Genomic DNA, 22424 nt, shown 5'->3' with positions numbered 1-22424 from the left:
CCTGGAATGTAGTAGGCACTTAATAAGTGTTAATTGATTGATTGAAATGTGGCCGTCATTAGTCCGAACTTTTCATTAAGCCAAACATTCAATTCTTTGCCCATTATGGGTAAAGGGGCATCTCCATGGTTACCCTCAGGGTTAATTAAATTCATGGATCTGTAGTGTACTTAATATAGGAATTCTGACTGGCTGTGATGACTTTTTGACCTTTAGATCACAGTGCTTGGAACATACTAAGTGATTTTTGCTTTTGCTTTTACCATTCGTCACACAGGGAGAAGCTGGCATCTGAGTTGGGTTTTGAAGGATGTAGGGTAGAAATCACCAGGTGAGGGCAGAGGGAGGGCATTCCAGGCACAGGAGATGAGCAGAGGAACCCAAGTGGGAGATTAGGGCAAGTAGGAGTGATCCAGTTGGGCTAAAGCAGTATATGACTTCAGGTAGTGACATAAGCCCGGAAAGATGGGGTGCAGTGCTGGTGGTGTAGGCAAAGAGTTTGCATGTTACCAGGTCTCGGCAGCACTAGGATTTCTTCTGGCCACGACCAGATCTCTGCATGAGGAAAACTATTCTGGTGGCACTAGGAAGGATTTCATAGGCATGGGGGTGGGGTGGAAAGCATAGATGGGAAGACCTGAAAGGAGGTGGGAATGAGGACCCACTGAAATCCACCCTAAGGCAGTGGTAGCTGTGGGAATCCGTAAAGAGATTAACGACAAAGAGCTGGGGTGGGGGTGGTGTGGGTTTTAGGAATTGATTTCTTCTTTAGGACGTGCTGACATTGGAAGAGTTGGATAACACCGATAATCTTCGAGATTGGGAGGGTGGAGGGGCCTGGGGCTTAATTTGGGATGTGGTACTGTTGAAGTACAGTGAGAGGAGCAGGATGGAGGGGAGAAAGATGAGCTCAGCTGAGCACAGGTTTCGCTGATGGTGGCAGTTTGAAATGCTCTTGAGACATGACCTTGCATGGAAGTGATTGAGGCCAGAGAGTAACGGAGTTAAGACAGGCTGTACAGTGAGACCAGGACCAAGGAGAGAACGTTGTGGGAACCTATGTCTTCTAGGTCAGGAGAAGACATTGAGCAAAGGAGGAGAAATTGGCAAGGGAAGTCACAAACAGGGTAGTGTTTTCTGTAGTAGTTTCTGAAGCCGAGGGAAAGCAAAGTTATCCAGAAAGAGAGGTGGTTAGTGGCCTCCAGAGGCTATTTGAGTGCTTCGATGGGAGTGGAAACCATCTTGTGAGGGATTCGAGAAAGAGGTGGTGAGCACGTGTAGGCATTCGGTGTAGACATGTTTATTTGGAGGAATTTGTCAGTAAAGGAGAGGCAGGATGAGACAAGACTGGAGGAAAAAGCTTTCTGGCAGACATTTGTAGGCAAATGAGAAGGAGTCATGGCAGTTCACCTGTTATAGGTGACCATGGGGATGAGGGCTGGAGCCTGGCCCTCTGAGTGGGGAGAGAATGAACTTAAAGCTGCAGGCACTGCTATTTTATGAAGATGCAGACTCACTGAATGACCATGGTCATCCTTTACAGGCTTTTCATATAGCTCTTGTTTATGATTCTTTATGGCTAGGATTGGCTTTGCCTATGGAATCAAATTTAATCCTAACAACTTTGAATATTTTTTTTTTCCTTGTCTGAATCTGTAATTTCATTGGTGTAGGCTCCTGTCAGAGCAGACTAGCTTCTGCTCAGAAACTTAGTCTTTGACAACTGATTGAGACACTGAGAAGTTTAGGGATCTAGCCTGGGGCCACATAGAACAGGTAGCATGTGGCAAGAGCAGGACTTGAACCCAGGGCTTCTATTCATCACTGATACTGTCACTTTATAATTGAGGAAAGGTCATGTGGCCTGCCAGAATAGCTATACCACCTAAGCAGGAGAGGCAGGGCTCTAATCTGGCCTTTTTATTCTATAGGCTAGTAGAAAAACACTGATTAGAATTAGTTTCAAAGATATAGTTTAATTTAGATCTTTAATAAACAAGGAGATAGTTTAATTTAGATCTTTAATAAATCCAGAATCAAACTCTTAAAAAGAAGTCAGGTTGTATTTTCTCTTTAAAAGAAAATTAATGAACAGCAACTAAAACGAGCACTTGTACACTCAGGAGAGGCTCATACATGAAACTGAATCTGTACAGTTTGTTTTTCTTTTTAAGTATACAAGATATTCAACACGATACTCTGGGTGGAATTGTCATTTTTATTATATTGGCTCTGCCCACCCACGAACAATTCATATTTTTTCCAGTTATTTAAGTGTGACTATTTGTATAAAATGTGTTTTATAATTATGTTCATATAATTCCTGGGTTTGTATTGGCAGGTATACTCCAGTATTTTATATTGTCTATGGTTATTTTAAATGAAATATCTCTTACTATCTCTTTTTGCGGGGTTTTGTTGGTGATAATCTAGAAATGCTCATTTTATGTGGGTTTATTTTATATCTTGCTACTTCGCTAAAATTATTGTTTCAACTAATTTTTTAGTTGAATCTCTAGGATTTTCTAAGTTAGGATTTTAATATCATCTGCAAAAAGAGATAGTTTTATTTCTTCATTGTCCATTCTGATTCCTTCAATTTCTTTTTCTTCTCTTATTGCTATTGCTAGCATTTCTAGTGCAATGTTGAATAATATTGGTAATAATGGGCATCCCTGCTTCACTCCTGATCTTATTGGGAAGACTTTTAGCTAATCCCCATTAAAGATAATGCTTGCCGGTGAAAGCTGCTTACCATTTTATGGAAAAATCCGTTTATACTTATGCTTTCAAGTGTTTTTTAATAAGAATGAGTATTGTATTTTGTCAAAAGCTTTTTCTGCTTTTATTGATATAATATGAGTTATTGACTTTGTTATTGATAGAATGAATTATGTTAATAGCTTTCCTAATATTGAACTAGCCCTGCATTCCTGGTGTAAATTTTTCTTGGTTACAGTGTATAATCTGGATTTTTGCAGAACTATTCATTAGTGAAATTGGAGTTTATAGTTATCTTTCTGTTTTTGCTCTTCCTGGTTTAGGTATCAATACCGTATTTGTTTCTTAAAAGGAATTTGGTAGGATTCTTTACTTAGTATTCCAAATAATTTATTTGATATTGGAATTAGTTGATCTTTAAATGTTTGGTAGAATTCACTTGTCAATGTATCTGGTTCTGATGCGTGGAAGCTCATTTACAGTCTGTTGGATTTCTTTTTCTAAGATAAATTTATTAAGATATTCTGATATTCTTCTCAAAGCTGCCCTGCTTGTCTGATTCCTTCTGGCCTTAGTACTTTTCTGTGCATTTTAAAAGCATGTTTCAATGAATAATCTTCCTTCCTTTTGCAACCCTACCATAGCTGCCCTCTCACTCTCCACTTCCTTCATCCCCCTCAACAATTGAAAAAAAAGAAAACCAGAACCTTTGTAACCATTATGCAGTCAAGCAAAGCAAGCAAATTCCCCCCGGTGCCAGGCTGTGTCTCATTCTGCACCTTGAGTCCGTCTGCTCCATGATGAGGTAGGTTATATTCATCATCCGTCCTCTGGAATCATAGGTGGTCATTGCATCATTTAGCTTGTCTTTACAATGCATTTCACTTTTCATCCCTGGTTTCCTCCAAATCATCCCTTTGGTGGTTCCTAACAGTACAGTACTATTCCATTATTTATGGATGGCATTCCTATACCATAGTTTGTTTGCTTGTTGGTTTCAGTCGATGTAGCCAGTCTTTATAATGGGATCACATCTCTAGTCAAAAACTGGATCTCTTTTACCCAGAGCTGTGTTAGGAAGAGGAGGGGTAAGGAAGAAAGGGCCAAAAATAAACATGCTGATCTCCTCCACTGGGTGTGTTGACTGGAAGTCATGCAGTTCCTTCTTAGTGGAACTTGGCCAGGCCTTCCTGTTTGAGAGTGTTGATTCAGGTGATCTGGATCAAGTGTTCCTTTATGAGCACATCTCAGAAGGCTTTGAAGTTTATCTCTGTTTTTGTCACCAGATTTCCTCTCTTTATTACCAGGAGATGTTTTTGTTGGGCTGGACAATAATATGGCCGTGTGGAGATTGTGCCATGGGTTATTAATAAATCTTTTCAAGAGTCTCACAACAATAATCCTTTCCCTTAAATTCCTTTCAGTGATCATTAGGCCTTGTTTCATTTATCCCTCTCGTATCCACAGTTTATCACCCTGTCCCACTTACCCTTCTCCATCACAGCAAGCAGGTAATATGAATCTACATGGAATAAAGTTGTTCACAAGTTTTGGGTATACTCGTGTGCCCATTCCTGTTCCCCAGGGTCTAGCATGTTTCATGAATGAGGCTCCAAATTGGCAGGGCCTTCAGGCCTTATCATAGGGTTTGGAGTCAGGACAAATCTTAAATCATCTGGTTAAACCTCATTTTTGTAGATGAGGAAACTGAGGCTCAGAGGTAAAGTGATAGTGATTGGCCCAAGACTACTTGATGCCTTTTTTGGGGGGGCGGTGAGGCAATGGGGTTAAGTGACTTGCCCAGGATCATACAGCTAGCAAGTGTCAAGTGTCTGAGGCCAGATTTGAACTCAGGTCCTTCTAACTCCAAGGCCAGAGCTCTATCCACTGTGCCACCTAGCTGCCCCTCCAAGACCACTTGATGAATCTGCAAGCATTTAATAAGTGCCAACTGTATGCAAGGTACTGTGTTGGGATACAAAGTCAACAAAGAAATAGTCCCTGCTTTCAGGAGTTTACGTTCTGTTGGAGGTAACAAAAAACAAACATTTGTATATAAATACAAAGATTGCCAACCCAGATTTTCTGTCTGTCTGCCTCTCATCTGGTCCAGCCACTGCCTGAACAAGACCCTCTTCTCCAGCATCGCTTGGGCCTCTTTGAAGACCTCTAGCGATTGGAGCCTCTTGTTTACACAGCCTCCCGTTTGCCTTGGGACTTTTCTAGTTGTAAGGAATTAAAAAAAAAAGTCAAAATTGGCCTTTGAGACGTGCCACGCTGTTCTGAATGTCCTTGTCCCATACCGGTCTGAGAGAGGACAGAAGGAGGTTAAAAGCCTAGGGCAGAGAACAAAGGCATGGGAGAAAGGATGAACCTTTCACTCTGCCTATGCTTGCTAGTAATAAAAAACCCCCAAAGTATCAGAGGACGGGAGGTCAGAGAGGCTTTAAGCCAACCCTTAGTTCTCGCCTGCCACACACAGATCCTCAAGGTCTAACTAGTTGTGTGGGGGCAGTGGGGATGGGTTGGACTGTGTGTGGCAAGGGAGTTTACTTGATGCTGATTAAAATCATGTCATAGATACACAGTGAGCTGTATCAGAAGGCAGAGAGCATGCTTCAGCTGCCGCCTCTTGGTAATAAGCTCCTCTGTGGCATGTGTGGTCCTTTTGGCCTCTGGAGACCTCATTTATCACAGTGTCATAGCATGCTTCTGGTTTCTGGAGTGAATCACCTGGACAGCCAACTCTAGGACACCTGCTCACTGAATAATCTGCAAGGGTTTTTAGTATGCATTTCCTAAAATGTATGCTAAAGGATTCTTTTTCCGTAGTACATATTTCTTGAAATATATACTAAAAAGTTCTGTAAAGTTTTATGTACATGACCTGACTTTTCAGACAACTCTAGCAGGTTAAACAAACATCGACTGTGTATTCCCCTTCAAAGTCTATTGAACCTGGCTGTTTAATTCATCATGCCTGTATCATTCCTCCTTTTGTGGCTCAGCTCTTTGAGAAGATCATCTACCCAGGTGCTGCCTTCACTTCCTCTTCTGTCACCTCTCTTAATCCTAAACTGAAATTGCTCTCTCCAAAGTTACCAATGATTTCTTTTTTAATAGTATTTTATTTTCCCCCGATTATACGTAAAGACAATTTTTAGCATTCAGTTTTACAGAATTTTGAATTTCAAATTTTTCTCCCCTCCCTTCTTCCTAAAACAGGAAGCAGTTTGATATGGGTTATATATGTGCAGTCATGTAAAGCACATTTCCATGTTAGTCATAGTTGTGAAAGAGGAAAGACCGAAAGGAAAAAACTACGAAAAAGGTAAAGGTGGAAATAATATGCTTCGATCTCCTTTCAATCCATCAGTTCTTCCTCTGGATGCGGATAGCATTTTCCATCATGAGTCCTTTGTAATTGTCTTGGATCATTCATTGTATTGCTGAGAAAAGCTAAGTCTGTCATAGTTGATTGTCACACAATGTTGCTGTTACTGTGTACAACGTTTTCCTGGTTCTGCTTGGTTTACTCAGCATCAGTCCATATAAGTCTTTCCAAGTTTTTCTGAAGTCTGCCTGCTCGTCATTTCTTGTTGCACAATAGTATTTCATTATATTCATATGCCACAGCTTGTTCAGCCATTCCTCATCTGATAGACATCCCCTCAATTTCCAATTCTTTGCCACCACAAAAAGAGCTGCTATAAATATTTTTGTGCATCTAGGTTCTTTTCCCTTTTTTATGATCTCTTTGGGATACAGACCTAGTAGTTTTATTGCTTGGATCAAAGGGTATGCACAGTTTGGTTGCCCTCTGGGCATAGTTCCACGTTGTTCTCCAGAATGGTTATATCAGTTCACAACTCCACCAGCAGTGCATTATTAGTGTCCCAATTTTCCCACATCTTCAATCTTTATCATTTTCCTTATCTGTCATATTAGCCAGTCATTAATTCCCTTGATATTCTGGACTTTTTGTTCTTCCAGATGAATTTTGTTACTGTTTTTTTCTAGCTCTATAAAATAATTTTTGGTAGCTTGATTGGTATGGTACTGAATAAGTAAATTAGTATAGGCAGAATTGTCATTTTTACTACCCATGAGCAATTGATATTTTTTCCAATTTTTATTTATTTTTCGTTTTCATCATTTACTTCCACAAGATTTTGATTTCCAGATTTTCTCCCTATCTCTTCCCTCCCCCCACCCCATGACAGCCTACATTCTGATTCCCCCTTTGCCCAATCTGTTTTCCCTTCTATAACCACCCTCCTCCCCCTCTTATCTCCTTCCTTTTCTATTTTTCTGTAGGGTAAGATAGATTTCTATACCCCTTTGCCTGTGTATCTTATTTCCCAGTTGTATGCAGAAACAATTTCTAACATTCATTTCTAAAACTTTTGCGTTCTAAATTCTCTCCCCTCACCCCTCCCCACCCAGGCAAGCAGTTCAACATAGGCTGATACATGTGCAGCTATGCAGAACACTTCCATAATTGTCATGATCTGAAAGACTAACTATACTTCCCTCAATCCTATCCTGGCCCCCATTTATTCAGTTCTTTCCTTTGTCCCTCTCCCTCAAAAGTGCTTGCTTCTGATTACCCCCTCCCCCAACCTGCCCTCCTTTCTTATACCCTTTCCTCTCTTGTCCCCCCCCACTTTCCTGTAAGGTAAGATACATTTCCATACCCAATTGGGTGTATATGTTATTCCCTCCTTGAGCCAAATCCAGTGAGAGTAAAGTTCACTCATTCCTTCTCATCTCCTCCCTCTTCCCCTCCACTGTAAAAGTTTTTTCTTGCCTCTTTTATGTGAGATAATTTACCCCATTCTACCTCTCCTTTTCTCCTTCTCCTAGTACATTCCTCTCTCACCGTTTTTCTTTTTTAGATATCACCTCTTCATATTCAACTCACCCTGTGCCCTCTGTCTATATATATTCACTCCAACTACCCTAATAATGAGAAACGTCTCATGAGTTACAAATATCATCCTTCCATGTAGGAATGTAAACAGTTCAACTTTAATAAGTCCCTTGTGATTTCTCTTTCCTGTTTACCTTTTCATGCTTCTCTTGAGTCTTGTATTTGAAAGTCAGTTTTTCTATTTAGCTCTGGCTTCTCAAGAATGCATTGAATTCCTCTATGTCATTGAATGTCAGTTTTTTCCCCTCATTGATTCCCCTCAGTTTTGCTGGGTAGGTGATTCTTGGTCTTAATCCTAGCTCCTTTGACCTCCAGAATATCATATTCCAAGCCCTCTGATCCTTAATGTAGAAGCTGCTCAATCTTGTGTTATCCTGATTGTGTTTCCACAATACTTGATTTGTTTCTTGCTGGCTGCTTGCAATATTTTCTCCTTGATCTGGGAATTCTGGAATTTGGCTATAATATTCCTGGGAGGTTTCCTTTTGGGATCTCTTTCAGGAGGTGATTGGTGAATTCTTTCAATTTCTATTTTACCCTCTGGTTCTAGAATATCAGGGCAGTTTTCCTTGATAATTTGTTGAAAGATGATGTCTAAGTTTTTATTGATCGTGGCTTTCAGGTAGTCCAATAATTTTTAAATTCTCTCTCCTGGATCTATTTTCCAGGTCAGTTGTTTTTCCAGTGAGATATTTCACATTGTCTTCTATTTTTTCATTCTTTTGGTTTTGTTTTATAATTTCTTGATTTCTCATAGTCATTAGCTTCCACTGAGCAATTGATATTTTTTAATTGTTTAGATCTGACTTTATTTATGTGAAAAAGTGTTTTGTAATTGTGTTCATGTAGTTCCTGGGTTTGCTTTGACCGGTAGACTCCCAAATATTTTCTATTTTTTTACAGTTACCTGATAATCTTTTACTTGTCGGATCTAATGGCCTTTTCTCAGTGACCATATGCGGACTGACATTGTAATCACCCTCTTCTCTAGGCTTTCCAAACATTGATCTCTCCTGGTTCTCCTTGTCCGATCTTCTGCCTTCATTTATGTCATGCAGCTGTTTCCTGGACCCACTTACCTTTTCTGTCTGCTGTTGTACTTGGTTATCTATCATCAGCTCCCATGGTTTCCATTATCATTCCATGCAGGTGACTCTCAGGTCTGTTGTTCAGCTTTCACCTCTCTCTTAAAAGAGAGAGAGCTTCAAATCTCTAGCTTTCTTTCAGACATCATTAGACAACAGTCTCTCTGCAGATCTCTTCCCACTGTAATCCGTCCTCCACTCAGCTGTCAGTGCATGTCTGACCATGTCACCTCTAGATGCCACTCCAGTGACCCACCTCCCTTCTCCCCCCCCTTACTGGCAGAATCAAATAGAAAATTTTCCGTTTGTCTTTTAAAACCTTTTATAGCCTTTTATAGCCTTTCTACCTTGCCAATGTCCTCATACCTCACTCCCTTCCAAGTAGTCTGCAGCCCAGTGACACTGCTGTCCTTGCTGTTCCTCAAACAATACCCTCCCATCTCTCTACTCCATGCATTTTCAGGGGCTGTCCTCCCCATCCCCCAGCCAGCCACCCCCTCTCTACCTCATCTCTGCCTCCTAGAATCTCAAGAAGCCTTTCCCTGTCCCCCTTCGATCTTAGTATCTTCTCTCTGAGGCCACCCTCAGAGAGATTCATCCTGTATGTATTTCATCTGTATGTAATGGTTACTATAGTCATTTACTACTGTTGTCTCCCCCGCTGGAGTGGGAGCTCCTTTGTGGGAAGGGCTGGTTTTTGTCTTTGTCTTCTCAGGTTTAACACAGTGCCAGGACAATGTACATTTTACAAAAGACAAATGCATAAAGTAAAATGATGTATGTAGGATTACAAAGGAAACCGATTGTGTTGAATTGCAGTTTTTAAAATATTTAAAAGACTAAGTTCCTTGACCCCAGATTAAGAACTCCTGCATTAGTGTGTATATACGGAATTGTTGTAATGCTAGGAGATGCTTATTAAGGCAAAGGTATTGAAACTCTACCTTTGCCATAAACATCCCCTCAGCATAACTTTCAAGCTTTGGTTTGCTTTCAGTTAATGGCATTGTGACAGTTCCACCTTGTCAAGCCTTCATAATACAGAGTAGCACTGGAATTCTCCCCCCTTGTGTGTATGTATGTAAATAGAATAAATAGGGGGGAACCCTTTTCTTTCCCTTTCCCTTTAACCAAATGAACAGATATCCCTAACTCCCTGCCCAAAGGCTTGATCTCTGGTTTCCTGAATTTACAAAAGATCGTATATTTTTAAATAAAGCAGTCCTAGTCAGAGACAGATTTTCACATGAAGCCTTTAATCAATATGCTGCATTTTATGTATAGATTAATCAGTGTGCATTTATTAAGTTCTGTTGCTGTACTGAGCACCCTTGCTGCAATTCAGGACTGTTTTCTCTAGTCAAGATCATCGTTTCCTCCTGCATCTCACCAGCTGCCTTCCTCCACCTCAGTGACGGAGCTGGGAGGGGGCCCTGTTGTTCCTTACGCACCTGTAAGAAAGGAAGTGTCTTGCTACTATTCATTTTTTTTTTGGCTAGGCAGTGAGGTTAAGTGACTTGTCCAGGGTCACCCAGCTAGTTGTATCAAGTGTCTGAGACTGGATTTGAATTTTGATCTTCTTGACTCCTTCTTGAAATGGAAAAAGTTATATGTCTTTTGAAGCTAAGCTTTATCAGCATTCATTTTCAGTTGTGTTTCCATTTATATTGCTGAAGGACATAAGCATTCAGTGTTCATTTCTTTCAGTTTTGTCTGCCTCTGGGGTTTTCTTGGCAGATACTGGAGTGATTTTCCATTTACTTCTCCAGCTCATTTTACAGTTGAGGAAACTGAGGCAGACAGGGTCAGTTCAATAAACAAGCGCATTATTAGTAAGCTGATGCTCTTTTGCCGGGTACTGTGCTATGCGCTTACATTTTACAAAATGTGTTTGAGGTAGGATATGAATTGGACACTGGGCCCAGCCTCTATAGCCATTCATTTTGCATCAGTACATGTAAGAGTTCTCTTGCTTCTTGGCATTTGTCATTTATCATGGTTACTATAACTCCGTTTACTAATTCCCTAATCAGTGGGTGTCTACTTTGTTTCTGGTTCTTTGCTGCTTTACTTTGGGAGCTTTTAAAAATCATCATCCTTGGGGTATGTAACTAGCGCTGGAGTTCTGGGTCAAAGGCCATGTCTTATCAGATCCTTGTAAGATAAGGGACTTTCTCCACTCTACTGGAGACTTGCCTCTAGCCAGTATCAGGTGATCTGTTCTCTAATCAGAGGCGCCAAAATGAGATTTTCAGTTCGATTCAGTAGCTCAGGTTTATAATCTAGCTGTTGTGGATTTGTGCCTGAGCTGTTTCAGATAAAGGACTTGTCTAGGAGTAGCCTTAATCGGTATTAACTTGAACCCCAACACTTGATTTATTGTTTCAAGTTTCTAGAACAAACAGACTGTATCGTGCTTTGCCTTTTATGGAAGCATAATCTTATTCATCAGTTCTAGTCAATTAGCTACTGACTCATCAAGTATAAGGGCTTCAGGGCATCCTGGTGGGCAGCCAGGCTAAGCACCAGGTCATTCTATAGATGGGGAACCTCCCAGTCAGAGAGGCTCCAGTGATTTGCCTGCTCAAAACCAATAAGTGTCTGAGCCAGGACTAGAACCCAGGTTTCTAACCCCTCTTTCACATTTGGCTAAGTGTTTGATCTATTAACAGATCTGAGAAGCAGAATCAGACTAATACTAGGAGACAAATGCAAGAGAGATGTTAGAGAGGCAGAAACGCCAAGATTTGACATTTGCTTAGAGGTGAAATGTCACACTTTTTCACTTTGTGATTCAATGGCCATCTCTCAGCTGTTGAGGCTCACATCTATCCATCCAGCCCAAACCTCTCTGCTGACTTCCAGGCTTGCATCTCCAGCTGCCTGTTAGACATCTCAAGAAAGATGTCCAGAAGGCATCTAAACGCAACCTGTCCCAACTGAACCCAGTCTATTTCCCCTCTAGCCCAACTCCCTTCCATTGAGGAAAACACCATTCTTTTACTGCCCTGGGATCAAAACCTAGGATTCATCCTCAACTCGTTACTCTCATACCCCCCGTGTTCAATCTGTTGCCAAGGCCAGTTGATTTTACCTTCCTGACTTTGCCTCTTATGCTCAGACACTGCCAGGTCCCCCTCCCCTTATTCTTGGACTGTTGCAATTGCAATATGTTAACCACCATTTGGGCACTCACAGCATCAGGTGGTGGGCTCTGACTAGGGCAGCGGCCTAACCCTTACCAGCAATTGCAACAGTCCAAGAATAAGGTGAGGGGGACCTGGCAGTGTCACAGCATAAGTAAAGAAAAGCAAGACAGTGCTTGTCCTCAAAGAGTTCACAGTTTATTGGAGAGGAAAGAAGCATGCAAAGAGCTATGAACAAAGAAGCCATATACAGGATATATTGGAAATAACAGAGACAGCACTAGAATTCAGAGAGATTAAGAACAGAGAGGAACGGAAGAGCACTCCAGCCTGGGACGGCCGGTGAAAGCTGGAGAGTGGGGAATACCTTGTACAAGGAATGGCCAGGGGGCCAGTGTTACTGGATGGAAGAGTATAGGTTTGGGGAGGAAGGTGTAAGAAGACTGGAAAAGGGTAGGAGGGGCCTGGGTTACAAAGGGTTTTGAGGATTTTATATTGGGCCCTGGAGGTAACAGTGAGCCACTGGAGTTTTTTAGTAGGAGAGTGATGACGTGATCCAGACCTGTAAAATCACAAGTGGTTGAATGGAGGATGGATTGGAGTGGGGAGAGACTTGAGGCAGGCCAACCCACTAGTAGGTTATTGCAGTAATCAAGATGTTAGGTGACGAGGAATCTTTTTTTAAAGTCTTAATATGAGCTTGTGAGAGATTGCATTATAAACCTTGTATGTGTATGTGTGTTAATTAGCCGCGTTGCGTTTGCTCCTTTATGGATGACCCTTGGGGAAGCACGTGTGTGTGGTGTCTTAGGTGCTGAGCGGTGCGGATGAGAAGAGAGGAGACAGCCTGAAGGGAAGGGAGCTTCCTCCCTTCCCTTCTCCTGTTTGGTGGAGCGCCTTTGATGTAGCATGCTTTGGTTTTAAAAGGCATTAAGTATGTCATCTGTTATTTTTTAGATCTTAAGGAGTTTCTTCCTTTCTCTCCTACAGACCATTTCCTTTGTCCCCAGAATCCAGTGCTTGGATGATTTTCTCTGTACAGATAGTGGGGTACTTTCACTTGGGAGAGCTTTAAACATTTAACCTGTAAGTCCTTGTAGAGCCAGGCCACTGTGTAAGGAATGTCTGCCTTAAATATTTTATAGTAACCTTATCCTGTTCTTCACCACTTCCATCTAAGGGATGGAAATGAGCTACTTAGGGGGATGTAAGTGAGGAGGCACATAAAATTGCCATTTTCTGGGGCTTTGCCTGTTGCTCAGATATCCTTGGTTACCCCTTCTTTGGGTGCCCTGTCTCGGCAGCCCTTAAAGCCTAGCGCCCAAAACAGCTCAAGACTCCAGATACAATCTGTCATTCCAAGGAGGAGTAGGGCTTCCAGCTCTCTTGAATATAGCCCTCCCTACCTCATCAGATCTTCCTTGGACCACTTAACGTGTACACCGCATAGCTCTCCCTTGCACAGATTTCTGTTCAGAGCTGGGACTAATTTTAAAGTAGCAGATAGTAATCTTATTGAGATAAAAAGTTTTTTCTGGACAAACATGGGAACTACTTGTCATTTTATAATATTTCTATGAGAGTATATTCTGAATGTGGAGCTGCCGATGTGTAAAACAAACCATTTGGAAAACACCCTCTTCCTAAATGCGAGAGTAGCTGCCTTTCTGTTCCTTTCTTTTTCTTGGCTCTTCTCCCCCAACAATCAAAGAAGCTGTAAGCCAAAGTAATCATAAACTTAAGGAGGGGGGTGCTGTAAGTAGCAGGTTATGATCGGAGGAGACATTAAATGAATAATGGAAACAATTTGAAAATTCATTAAATATCTCCAATCATTAGTAATCTAGTCTTACATCATCCTCAAACTAGCCATGATTGTTTGGCTAATTAGTCCATGAACCTACCACTTGTGACTTATTCTGTTTTCTTTGAGAAGACGTAAGCTGAGGGGTGGCGGGGTGGGCGGGGGTGGGGAGGTGGGGGGGGTGGGGGGGATGGAGATGGACAAAAGAGACGCGAGCCAGTTTGACATTCAAAACTCTTCAGAACCTGGCCCCCTTCTGCATTTCTGATCATCTTACACTCCCCAGCCTACTCTGATTCAGTGACCTTAGCCTCTGCTGTTCCTCATGAAAGATATTCTCTTCCCAGGCTCCTGTGCATTTTCACTGGCTGTCCTCCATGCCTGGAATTCTGTCCCTCATCTCTGACTCCTGGCTTCCCTAAGTCTCAGCTCAAGTCTGACTTTCTGCAAGAAACCTTTCTTGATCCCCCTTAATAGGGTTGTTCTTTAGTTCTATCATGTCTAACTCTTTGTGACTCCATTTGAGGTTTTCTTGGCAAAGATACGGGAGTGGTTTGTTATTTCCTTCTCCAGCTCATTTTACAGATGAGGAAACTGAGGCCAGCAGAGTTAAATGACTTGCCCAGGGTCACAGAGCTAGTAAGTGTCAGAGGTCGGATTTGAACTCAGTTCTTCCTGACTCCAGGCCCAGCATTCTCTCTGCTGTGCCACCTTCCTGCCCTAAATGCTGTACGTAACCATATCAATATAAAAATTGAGTGACACGAGAACTTTTTAAACCTTAAATTAGTGAAACTTTAGTCCCAGGTCGGCCTAAAATTAAGATGAGGCTACGGAAACCCAAGTTCAAAGCGTGCTTATGGCCTTAAGAAAAACATTTAAAAATTGACAGTGGATTTTGCTGTTAGGATTTTCTGCAGTTAATAAGAATGGCTTCTGACAAATCTCCAAAGCAAAATTTTTATGGGCCCAGCCCTTCATATTTAGGAGCGATGCCTGAAAACCTCCATTTCACATTTTCCTCTTAACCCCTTTTACAGTCTCTGCACATTGGGGAGCTTCAGTGTTCAAAAGCCTTCTGAGTTACAATCATCTTCAGCTTCTGCAGGAAAACAGAACATATTTGTCCATTTGTTTATTGTTATGGGCAATAGATCGCAGAGAAGCTGTTCAAAGTGTGACTTGTCTCCAATTTCTCACTTGAGCATCTGGCTCGTCTTCCTGGTCTGCAGAGCTTCAGGTGCCTCTTCCAGTGACTCTGGCTGGGTGAGCGGCGAGTGGGTGTGTGACATGCGTGAGCATGGCCGCCAGTGGAGGTCTAGCCTCCAGCCTGCCCCTTGCAGCTTCCCTTTTCCTGGTTTCCAATAAGAAAGCTCCGCTGGTTTGCCCTTGTGCCAAGGGATCGGCTTTATCCCTTAGATATTCTTGAACCCTCTGGCTTCTGGGTTTAGTACGGTGATGACTGGTGCTGTTTTAGAGCAGGAAAAGAAATCGCTATCGGGAGAATGCTTAAGCCTTTCATGGGATTTCTTACGACAAGATCATCAATTTAGAGCCGCAAAGTTCTTGCAGAGCTCTCGAATCTAACACTCATTCTGCACATAAAGCGCCTAAGACGCAGAGCATTGAAGGGACTTGCCCAGGGTCAGGGAGTTTAGCAGATATATCTGAGGCAGGATTTGAATCCGAATCTTCCAAGTTCAGTGATCTGTCTGTTAGACCCGGCCTTTCAAGACTTAAAACTAAGGGTTAGTTAGCACTGCATGCCTCGGATAGGCCACGGACTATATTGTAGGCCGAAGAGGGACACTCGATCAAGTTGAAGCTAGGTAAGCATTTTGGTAATGGCCTAGGAAGTCATTGCCAGTCCTGGGCTGCTTCTACCAAGGAAATGCTGGGAATCAGTCCCCTGATGAATGAACTCTTGTGATTAAACAGTCTTGTATGTATCTTTTTCAGCTCTGGCTGACCCTGTGTTCAAAAAGGAATGCGCGAAGGGTCCCGAGGTCTGGTGTCGGGATTTGAAGACAGCATCTGAGTGTGGGGCTGTCCAGCACTGCCGGCAGGTTGTTTGGAGCAGGCCTACCGTGGTGAGTGTTTGCTCAGCCTTAACTCTTTTGGAATTCCAAGAATGCTTTCTGGAGTAATCAGGTTACTTATATTATGCAGATGTAAATCCCAGGGCAAAGTAGCTTCCAGGTTTAAATTGTGTCTCTAGTAGGAGACAGGGGGAGGGGCGGCAGCAGCGGCGGAGGAAGATCCTTCTTTATTATCAGGAGTTGTCATTTGATAGCTGTCAAATGATATCAGTGCAGAATTTTCTCAATTGCTGTGGAAATATTCTGTTTGCAGAAACTTGCATCACTGCAAACTTCATGACCTTGGCAGACGTGCCTAAGTTTCATGGATTCTTTGCTGGTACGAAACAGGTTTATGCTCTTGACCTACCCATCCCTTTTTGGTACAAATGGGGATTGCCAGGATCATACCAACTCTTTGCTACACAATAATAAGCAAAGTTAATTTAAGAAGTAATCATTTTCAAATTTAATTTGTAATCTGCTTTTGGTCTTGGACTTAATAGTGTTCCCTCTTTGCACCTTTGTGTGATACAAGGAGTGTGGCCTTCATTAGGATGTCTTTGGGTCAGTTGGCTAGTCTGCTTGTGTTGAGAGAATCTAGGATTGCATCGATCTAGAACTGGGGGACCTTAGAGGTTACTAATTCATTTTAGAAATAATGAAGCTGAGATGCTGTGAGGAGTGACTTGTCCAACATGACAGGGCGGTGTAGAACCTGAGTTGGAACATCTGTGGAGCCAGTGGGCTTTCCACCCCATCAGCTCCTTCCCTGTTCTTTTTGGGCCCAGAGCCAAACTTTGTTCCTACAGAGATTCTTTTGAGGACATAGGGTGCCACACTTAACTACAGTCTAATCTAGGCAGGCATTCTTTTCTTTAACAAAAACTGTCATCTGGGGTAGAAGGGAAATTCTGGGACAAGAGGCAGGAAAGGGGCATTGAAGCCAGCTCTTTTTGCAACCCTGCCTTCTCCATTTTCTGGGCACAGAATCCTGATTTCCCCAATTCTTCTAAGAAAATAACTTCTGCCCAAAAAAATCTCCCCTGAATGGCTTTGTCTAGGAAGTTTCCTAGTCTTGCTTCCCCCAGACTCTTAGCCCACAAGAGGGGATTTCTGAGCCTGCATTGACTGTGGCTTTTTGTTTCCTTTGGACACCAAGGATCGGTTGCTACGGCCTCATTTCTACAGGAACAGACAGTGGTCAAACACTCTTGAGCCGGTAGGCTAGCCCATCTTACCCACCTTTTGGGGTCCTGGGTGACTTTTGAGTCTGGAAACTGCTGAGTTCATCAAATAATGCCATGCAAGTTATAATCCCCAGACAAAAATCCTAGGTGTTAGACAGCTTCATTTGGTTCAGATTTTCCATCTGTGTGATCCAGATCATGGTAGATGTGCTTTACTGACTCCATGGTCATTCTTTCTCTCCCTCTTTTCTCAAGATACTAAGAAGCTGCCTCAGAATTTTCCTTCTGAACTCCTACTCTTATGTTCTAGCCATTCTAGGTCTTAGAACGTAGGCCCCTTTTGTTAAGGGGATTTGTTCTGTGAAGTTTGGATTCAGTCAGAGGACTGCACTTGGACCTAGAGGGCCACCTGGAGGTTCCCTACCCTGGGCATGTCACCATATGGATGTTCTCTCAACCCTAAACCCCCCACCCCCAACCCCAGCCCCTCAATCTCATGGCCTCCTTCCTTCTGCCATTCACAGGGATGATCACACATGCCCCGGCATTCCTCTGTCTGATCATAATTTTCTCCTTATTGCCTTATCCCTTTTAAATCTGTGCTTTGCCATCATCTTGACTCCAGTCTGTGACTCTTCAGTCCCTTTTTTTTTTTTTTTTTTTGGTGAGGGCAGTTGGGGTTAAGTGACTTGCCCAGGGTCAACAGCTAGTGAGTGTTATGTGTCTGAGGCTCAATGTGAACTCAGGTCCTCCTGACTCCAGGGCTGGTGTTCTATCCACTGCCCACCTAGCTGCCCCCCTGCAGTCCCTTCTTGAACCATTCCTCCTGCTCTGACTTCTTTTTTTTCCCTTTTACAGTCTGAAACCAATTAGCCAATTCAAGTCCATCTTGTTCTCTACTCTGGATCCCTCCTGCCCTTGTTTGCCCGTCACTGGTCATCCCTTGCCAGTCCCCAGCCTTGTGTTACTCCCACCATTTGCCCCCAACCCTTCCCTCTCAATCCTTTCCCTTGCTGTCAGAGAGAGCTGGAGGAAGTAACAAAGCCGTGCTAACTGGGCACCAGGAGGCAAGTCCTCCTTAATTTAGTCTCTGAAGAAAGTATTCCAAACCTTATTTTCCACTGCAGCTTGCCCCCAGGCTCTGTGCAAAGGCCAGCCAGCCCCTGAGGTGTGCTTTTGCTCCCATCCTCTCTGATTTCTCTGGTGGCTGTCCTCCCATTCCTCTACTTCCCTCCCACTCCCCATTTTCACTTTCATTTCATGCCTTCAAACATGCCCTAGTTTACTCAAGATAATGTCCTAAATCTCTCCTCCCTTCTCAGCCAGATTCTTGGGAGAAGCTGTTTTATCAGCTTCCATTTCCTTCCACTCCTTAGCCCTTTGAAATCTGACTCAAATTGAAACTGCCCTCTGCCTCTGTCCCAGTAGACTGCCCTTTTCTTCGTGGAGAATCTCTGCTCTCTGGACTTCCATGACACTCTAGCCACTGCTCTTGATTGTCTAACTGCAGTCTAATTGCTATATATCTGCCTTTACTTTGCTGGCTCATCATCCATTTTATGGCATCTGAGTGGATTTTCCCTGGGCCCTCATCTCTTTTTTTCCCTTCTAAGCTGCTTTTTAATTAAATTTATCTAAATCACGGGATCTCAAAATTGGGAGGGATTTCAGATACTAATCTAGTCCACCTCTTTGTGAACAACAGTCCCTTTTCCAACAAGCCCAACGAGTCCTTGAGCCTCTGGGGAAGGGCCTTGGCAGTCTGTTCTACTTTGGGCTAGCTCTCCTTCTTAGGAAGATTTTCATCGTCACACCCAGATTTGCTTTTCTTCCTCTTCTAATCCTGGGTCCTAACCTTGTGGATCCAAACAGAAATTCAATTCCAATTCCTTTTCCAAACAGTTTCACATAAATATCATAACCTGCTCTTTGAAAAGCTCAATCCTTTCAATCCCTTAAACACAAATTGAGTAAGTCAGTCGATAAACATTTAATAACAGTTTAATAAAACACCTGCCATGTACCAGGCACTGGTGCCTGCTGGGTGCCTCTTATCTTTATACACTATTAGGGATTCACTATGCAGATGATTCACAGACAGATCTATCCATCTCTCGTCTGTCCCCTGAGCTTCTCCTATTACCACCTGTCTATTAGACACTTCAAACCAAATGTCCCGGAGACTCAACATGTCTAAACTTATTTCTATTCTTCCCAGGTCTTGTAGCCTCAGCATCGACCCCCATTTCTTGCTTTACATGTTTGGTCAGTTGCTAGATGTTGCCAGTTCTGTCTCTGTGTTAGGTGTTATTTTACAGATGAAGAAACAAAGCTAGAGAGAGAAAGAGATGAAGTGTTTTTAATGTAATGTGGGCTATGGTTTGTGAGGTGGTGTTGTCTGGTACGGGGATGTTGTCTTCACTTTAGATAATTGTGGAAAATGTAACAGATACTCTGAATATATAGAACAGAGTTGTGACAGTGTTTATAGGGAAAGGCAGCTCAGAAAGAGTTTAGGTAGTCACATCAAGATTCTAGCATTCACTTTTGCATTTTACAGCCCTTCACTAGAATCAATCTCTGCTTTCTCTTTCAGAAATCTCTCCCCTGTGAAGCCTGTAAGCAGGTGGTTACATTAGTTGAGAACCTTTTGAAACAAAATGGCACCGAGGTAAGCTGGCTGTTGCTGTCATGGGTAGGGGGTCATGTGTTGGAGAAATGGGTGAGAGCTAAGTGAGGTCTCATTGGTTCTTTTAAGTAACTTTACCAGGCAATGAAAGCATCTTACCAAGCAGATTCCTGTCCCTCCCCCCTTGCCCTGTCCCCCAAGGTGACTCTAAGTGACTTTTTCCCCCTCAGCAGCTAAAGGGAACCGAGAAGCAATATTTGAGAGAATTCATAATGCTGACATTGGCTCCTCTTGACATACTTCTGCTTGGTGGTGTTTGTGCTCATGAGACAGAAGGAGGGATTGATTGAAGACTGGGGAGGCAGGCTTAGGCTCCAGCCTGAGGGACCGGCCTTACTGGGAGTTCTTCCCTCCACCCACCCAGTCCTGATGGGGACTGATAGTGACTTGTATTTGCTGTCTCTGGGCTGTTCCCCTACGGTTTAGCCCTTCAGTATGCTGTTCTCTGGGGAAGACCAGAGCTCATCACCTATCTACCCACAGCTGAAGGAATCCCCCACTAGAATTTTTTCTCTTTTGAACAGTTCGGGTAGGAGCCCATCTCAGGCCTTAATGGTTTGCTTGTGACTTCTCATCCTAGGCTGAAATTGAGGGTTACCTGGAGAAGGAGTGTGAGATGCTTCCTCAAGAGGATTGGGTATCTAAATGCAAGGAGATAATGGCGTCCTACCTACCAGTCATCATCAATGCACTTGAAGGGGAAATGGTAAGATGACTGGGGTTGGGGTAGGTCAGTCAGGCTCTTGGTTTCCAGGACAATGATCTTCTGACATTCCTTAGGTAGAAGATTAGAGCAGGCCAGAGCCCTGCAACAGAAAGAGATCCAGTTTTCAGGTTCAGTCAGTCATTCACCAAGCAGTAACCATTTACTATGCGTCAGGCAGGGCGGCGGAGAGGGCTCCGGGCTTAGGGTCAGCCAGACTCCTGTTCATGAATTCAGAGGGCTCTTACTAGTGTGACCCTGGGCCGTTCACTTCACCCTGTCTGCCTCAACTTCTTCATCTGTAAAATGAACTGGAGAAGGAAATGGCCAGCCACTCCAATATTTTTGCCAGGAAAACCCCAAATGGGGTCACAAAGGACTAAACCACAACAAAAATGCTTCAGCCAGCCATTGTTGAAGCCTTGGGGCTGCAGAGATAAAAGTGAATCCCTGCCCTTGGGAGCTTACATTCTAAGAATGTGTGAGGCCTGGGAGCAAGGCCAGGGCAGCAGGCACATAGCCGAGGGCATCACGTAGAACGTGGCCCTTGGACTGGTCGTTGGAGGAAGCCAGGGCTTCCAAGAGACAGAAGGGAGCCAAAGAAGAACGGTGTATGGCCATCAGAGGCACTGAGCCAGTAGGCCTGTATGACTGGACCATGGAGTCACAGAGGGTGGGCAGAGAGGGACAGACAGGGTTTCATGGGTGAATCCTCTAGGGGGCAGTGTTTGGCACCCCATGGCCCTTGGGCTGCATCTGGCCCGTCCTATGCCCCACTGTTGCTTTTATGCCTCTTATGGCCTCTACATTGTTGTATTTAGAAATGTAGAGACCATCCTCAGCTCGTAGCGCTTGTGGTCTGCCAATCCTTGCATGGGAAGTAGGGAGCCACTGGCATCTGGGGTAGAGAGAGCATAGTCATGTCTGTACCTCAGGAACATCCCCTTGGTGGCTGTGTGAGAGGAGAGAAGGACGAAGCTGCTTAGGCGGGGATTGAAGGGTCAGTGGGGGATCAGGGACCCAAGGTGGCCTACTTTGGTCATGAGGACAGTGTGGCATCCAGTTCAGAGTATCTTAGGAGCATCTTGAGAGGTGATTCGATACAGAAGTCATCTGCAGGAGATAATTGAGCCCTTGGGAAGTGATGAGTGAGGGTGTAGAGAGAAGGGTCCAGGACAGAGCCTTGGGTGACTCTCCCTTACTTAGTGGGCATGATGTGGGGTGGGTGATGAGGCAGCCAAGGGCCCCGAGGAATGGTTAGACAAGTATGAGGACAGCCTGAACCCAGCATTGTCGCAAGAATCCAGAGGAAAGGGTGGCTGCAGGAGGCAGAGGGTGGGAAGAAACAGTATTAGGTGCTGCAGGGAGGTCAGCTGAGGGTTAACCAAGAGCCCATTGGAAATGAAGAGATCCTTGGTGACTCTGAGGGGGCCTTCGTTTGGTGGAGCTTGGAAGCTAGGCTGCAGAGGGTTGAGAAGCAAGTAAGGAGAGGCTGGGGTTGGGGGGGGAGAGGTGGGGGAGGGTCTTGGGGCCTGCCTCTGAAACTTCCTCCCAACTTATGGGCAGCTTGGCTTTGTGAGGTGGGGCAACAGGCCCAGATTTCAGTGCTCTGCTTGGTGGTGGCCTAGCTGGACTTCCTGCTTTTTTGTCTGCATCCCCAGGGCTTTGCACTTATAGATGTTTTTCATTCACTGTCTTATTTATTTTTTAGTAATTCATGAATGTTCTCTTGGCTTCCTTTCTTCTGTTAGTATTGCTATAACTCTTTCCCTCCTTTCTCCCCCAAAAAGTTAAATGAAAAGGCCTCTCTTATATCAGATAAGTACAGTCTTGCAAAACCTTCACATAATTTTCAGGAATTTAGCTGAAAAGAGGAGGAGAGATAGAGGAAGATGGTAGTTTCTAGTTTGGGTATGTTTTTAGGCAGAAAGAAGGAACACGTACATGCATACATACATGTAGACTAGTTTGCCACTGGAGTAAAGAAAGAAATGTGAGTGATGTTATTAAGGGATAGAGATTTGAGGAGGGGAAGAAGAGAGGGTTGGTAGAGTGTGAAGCAGGGCTCTTGTAGA

The 22424-nt window shown here is 43.5% G+C and overlaps 1 protein-coding gene across 2 annotated transcripts in view; it reads left to right on the top strand.

Annotated features, from left to right (window-relative positions):
* Window positions 1-22424, top strand: part of PSAP (prosaposin) — a 37778-nt gene that overhangs the window by 2871 nt on the left and 12483 nt on the right. For both annotated transcript variants that reach the window (XM_027858478.1, XM_027858471.1), the window contains exons 2-4: window positions 15649-15779; window positions 19554-19628; window positions 20227-20352. In XM_027858478.1, the coding sequence (XP_027714279.1) occupies window positions 15649-15779; window positions 19554-19628; window positions 20227-20352 (332 nt within the window). The remainder of the gene's footprint in view (window positions 1-15648; window positions 15780-19553; window positions 19629-20226; window positions 20353-22424) is intronic.

This window comes from Vombatus ursinus, unplaced genomic scaffold, assembly GCF_900497805.2.
Source record: "Vombatus ursinus unplaced genomic scaffold, bare-nosed wombat genome assembly UNPS02000749.1, whole genome shotgun sequence".
Classification (NCBI taxonomy): Eukaryota; Metazoa; Chordata; class Mammalia; order Diprotodontia; family Vombatidae; genus Vombatus; species Vombatus ursinus.
This window is presented reverse-complemented; position numbering and strand designations above follow the sequence as displayed.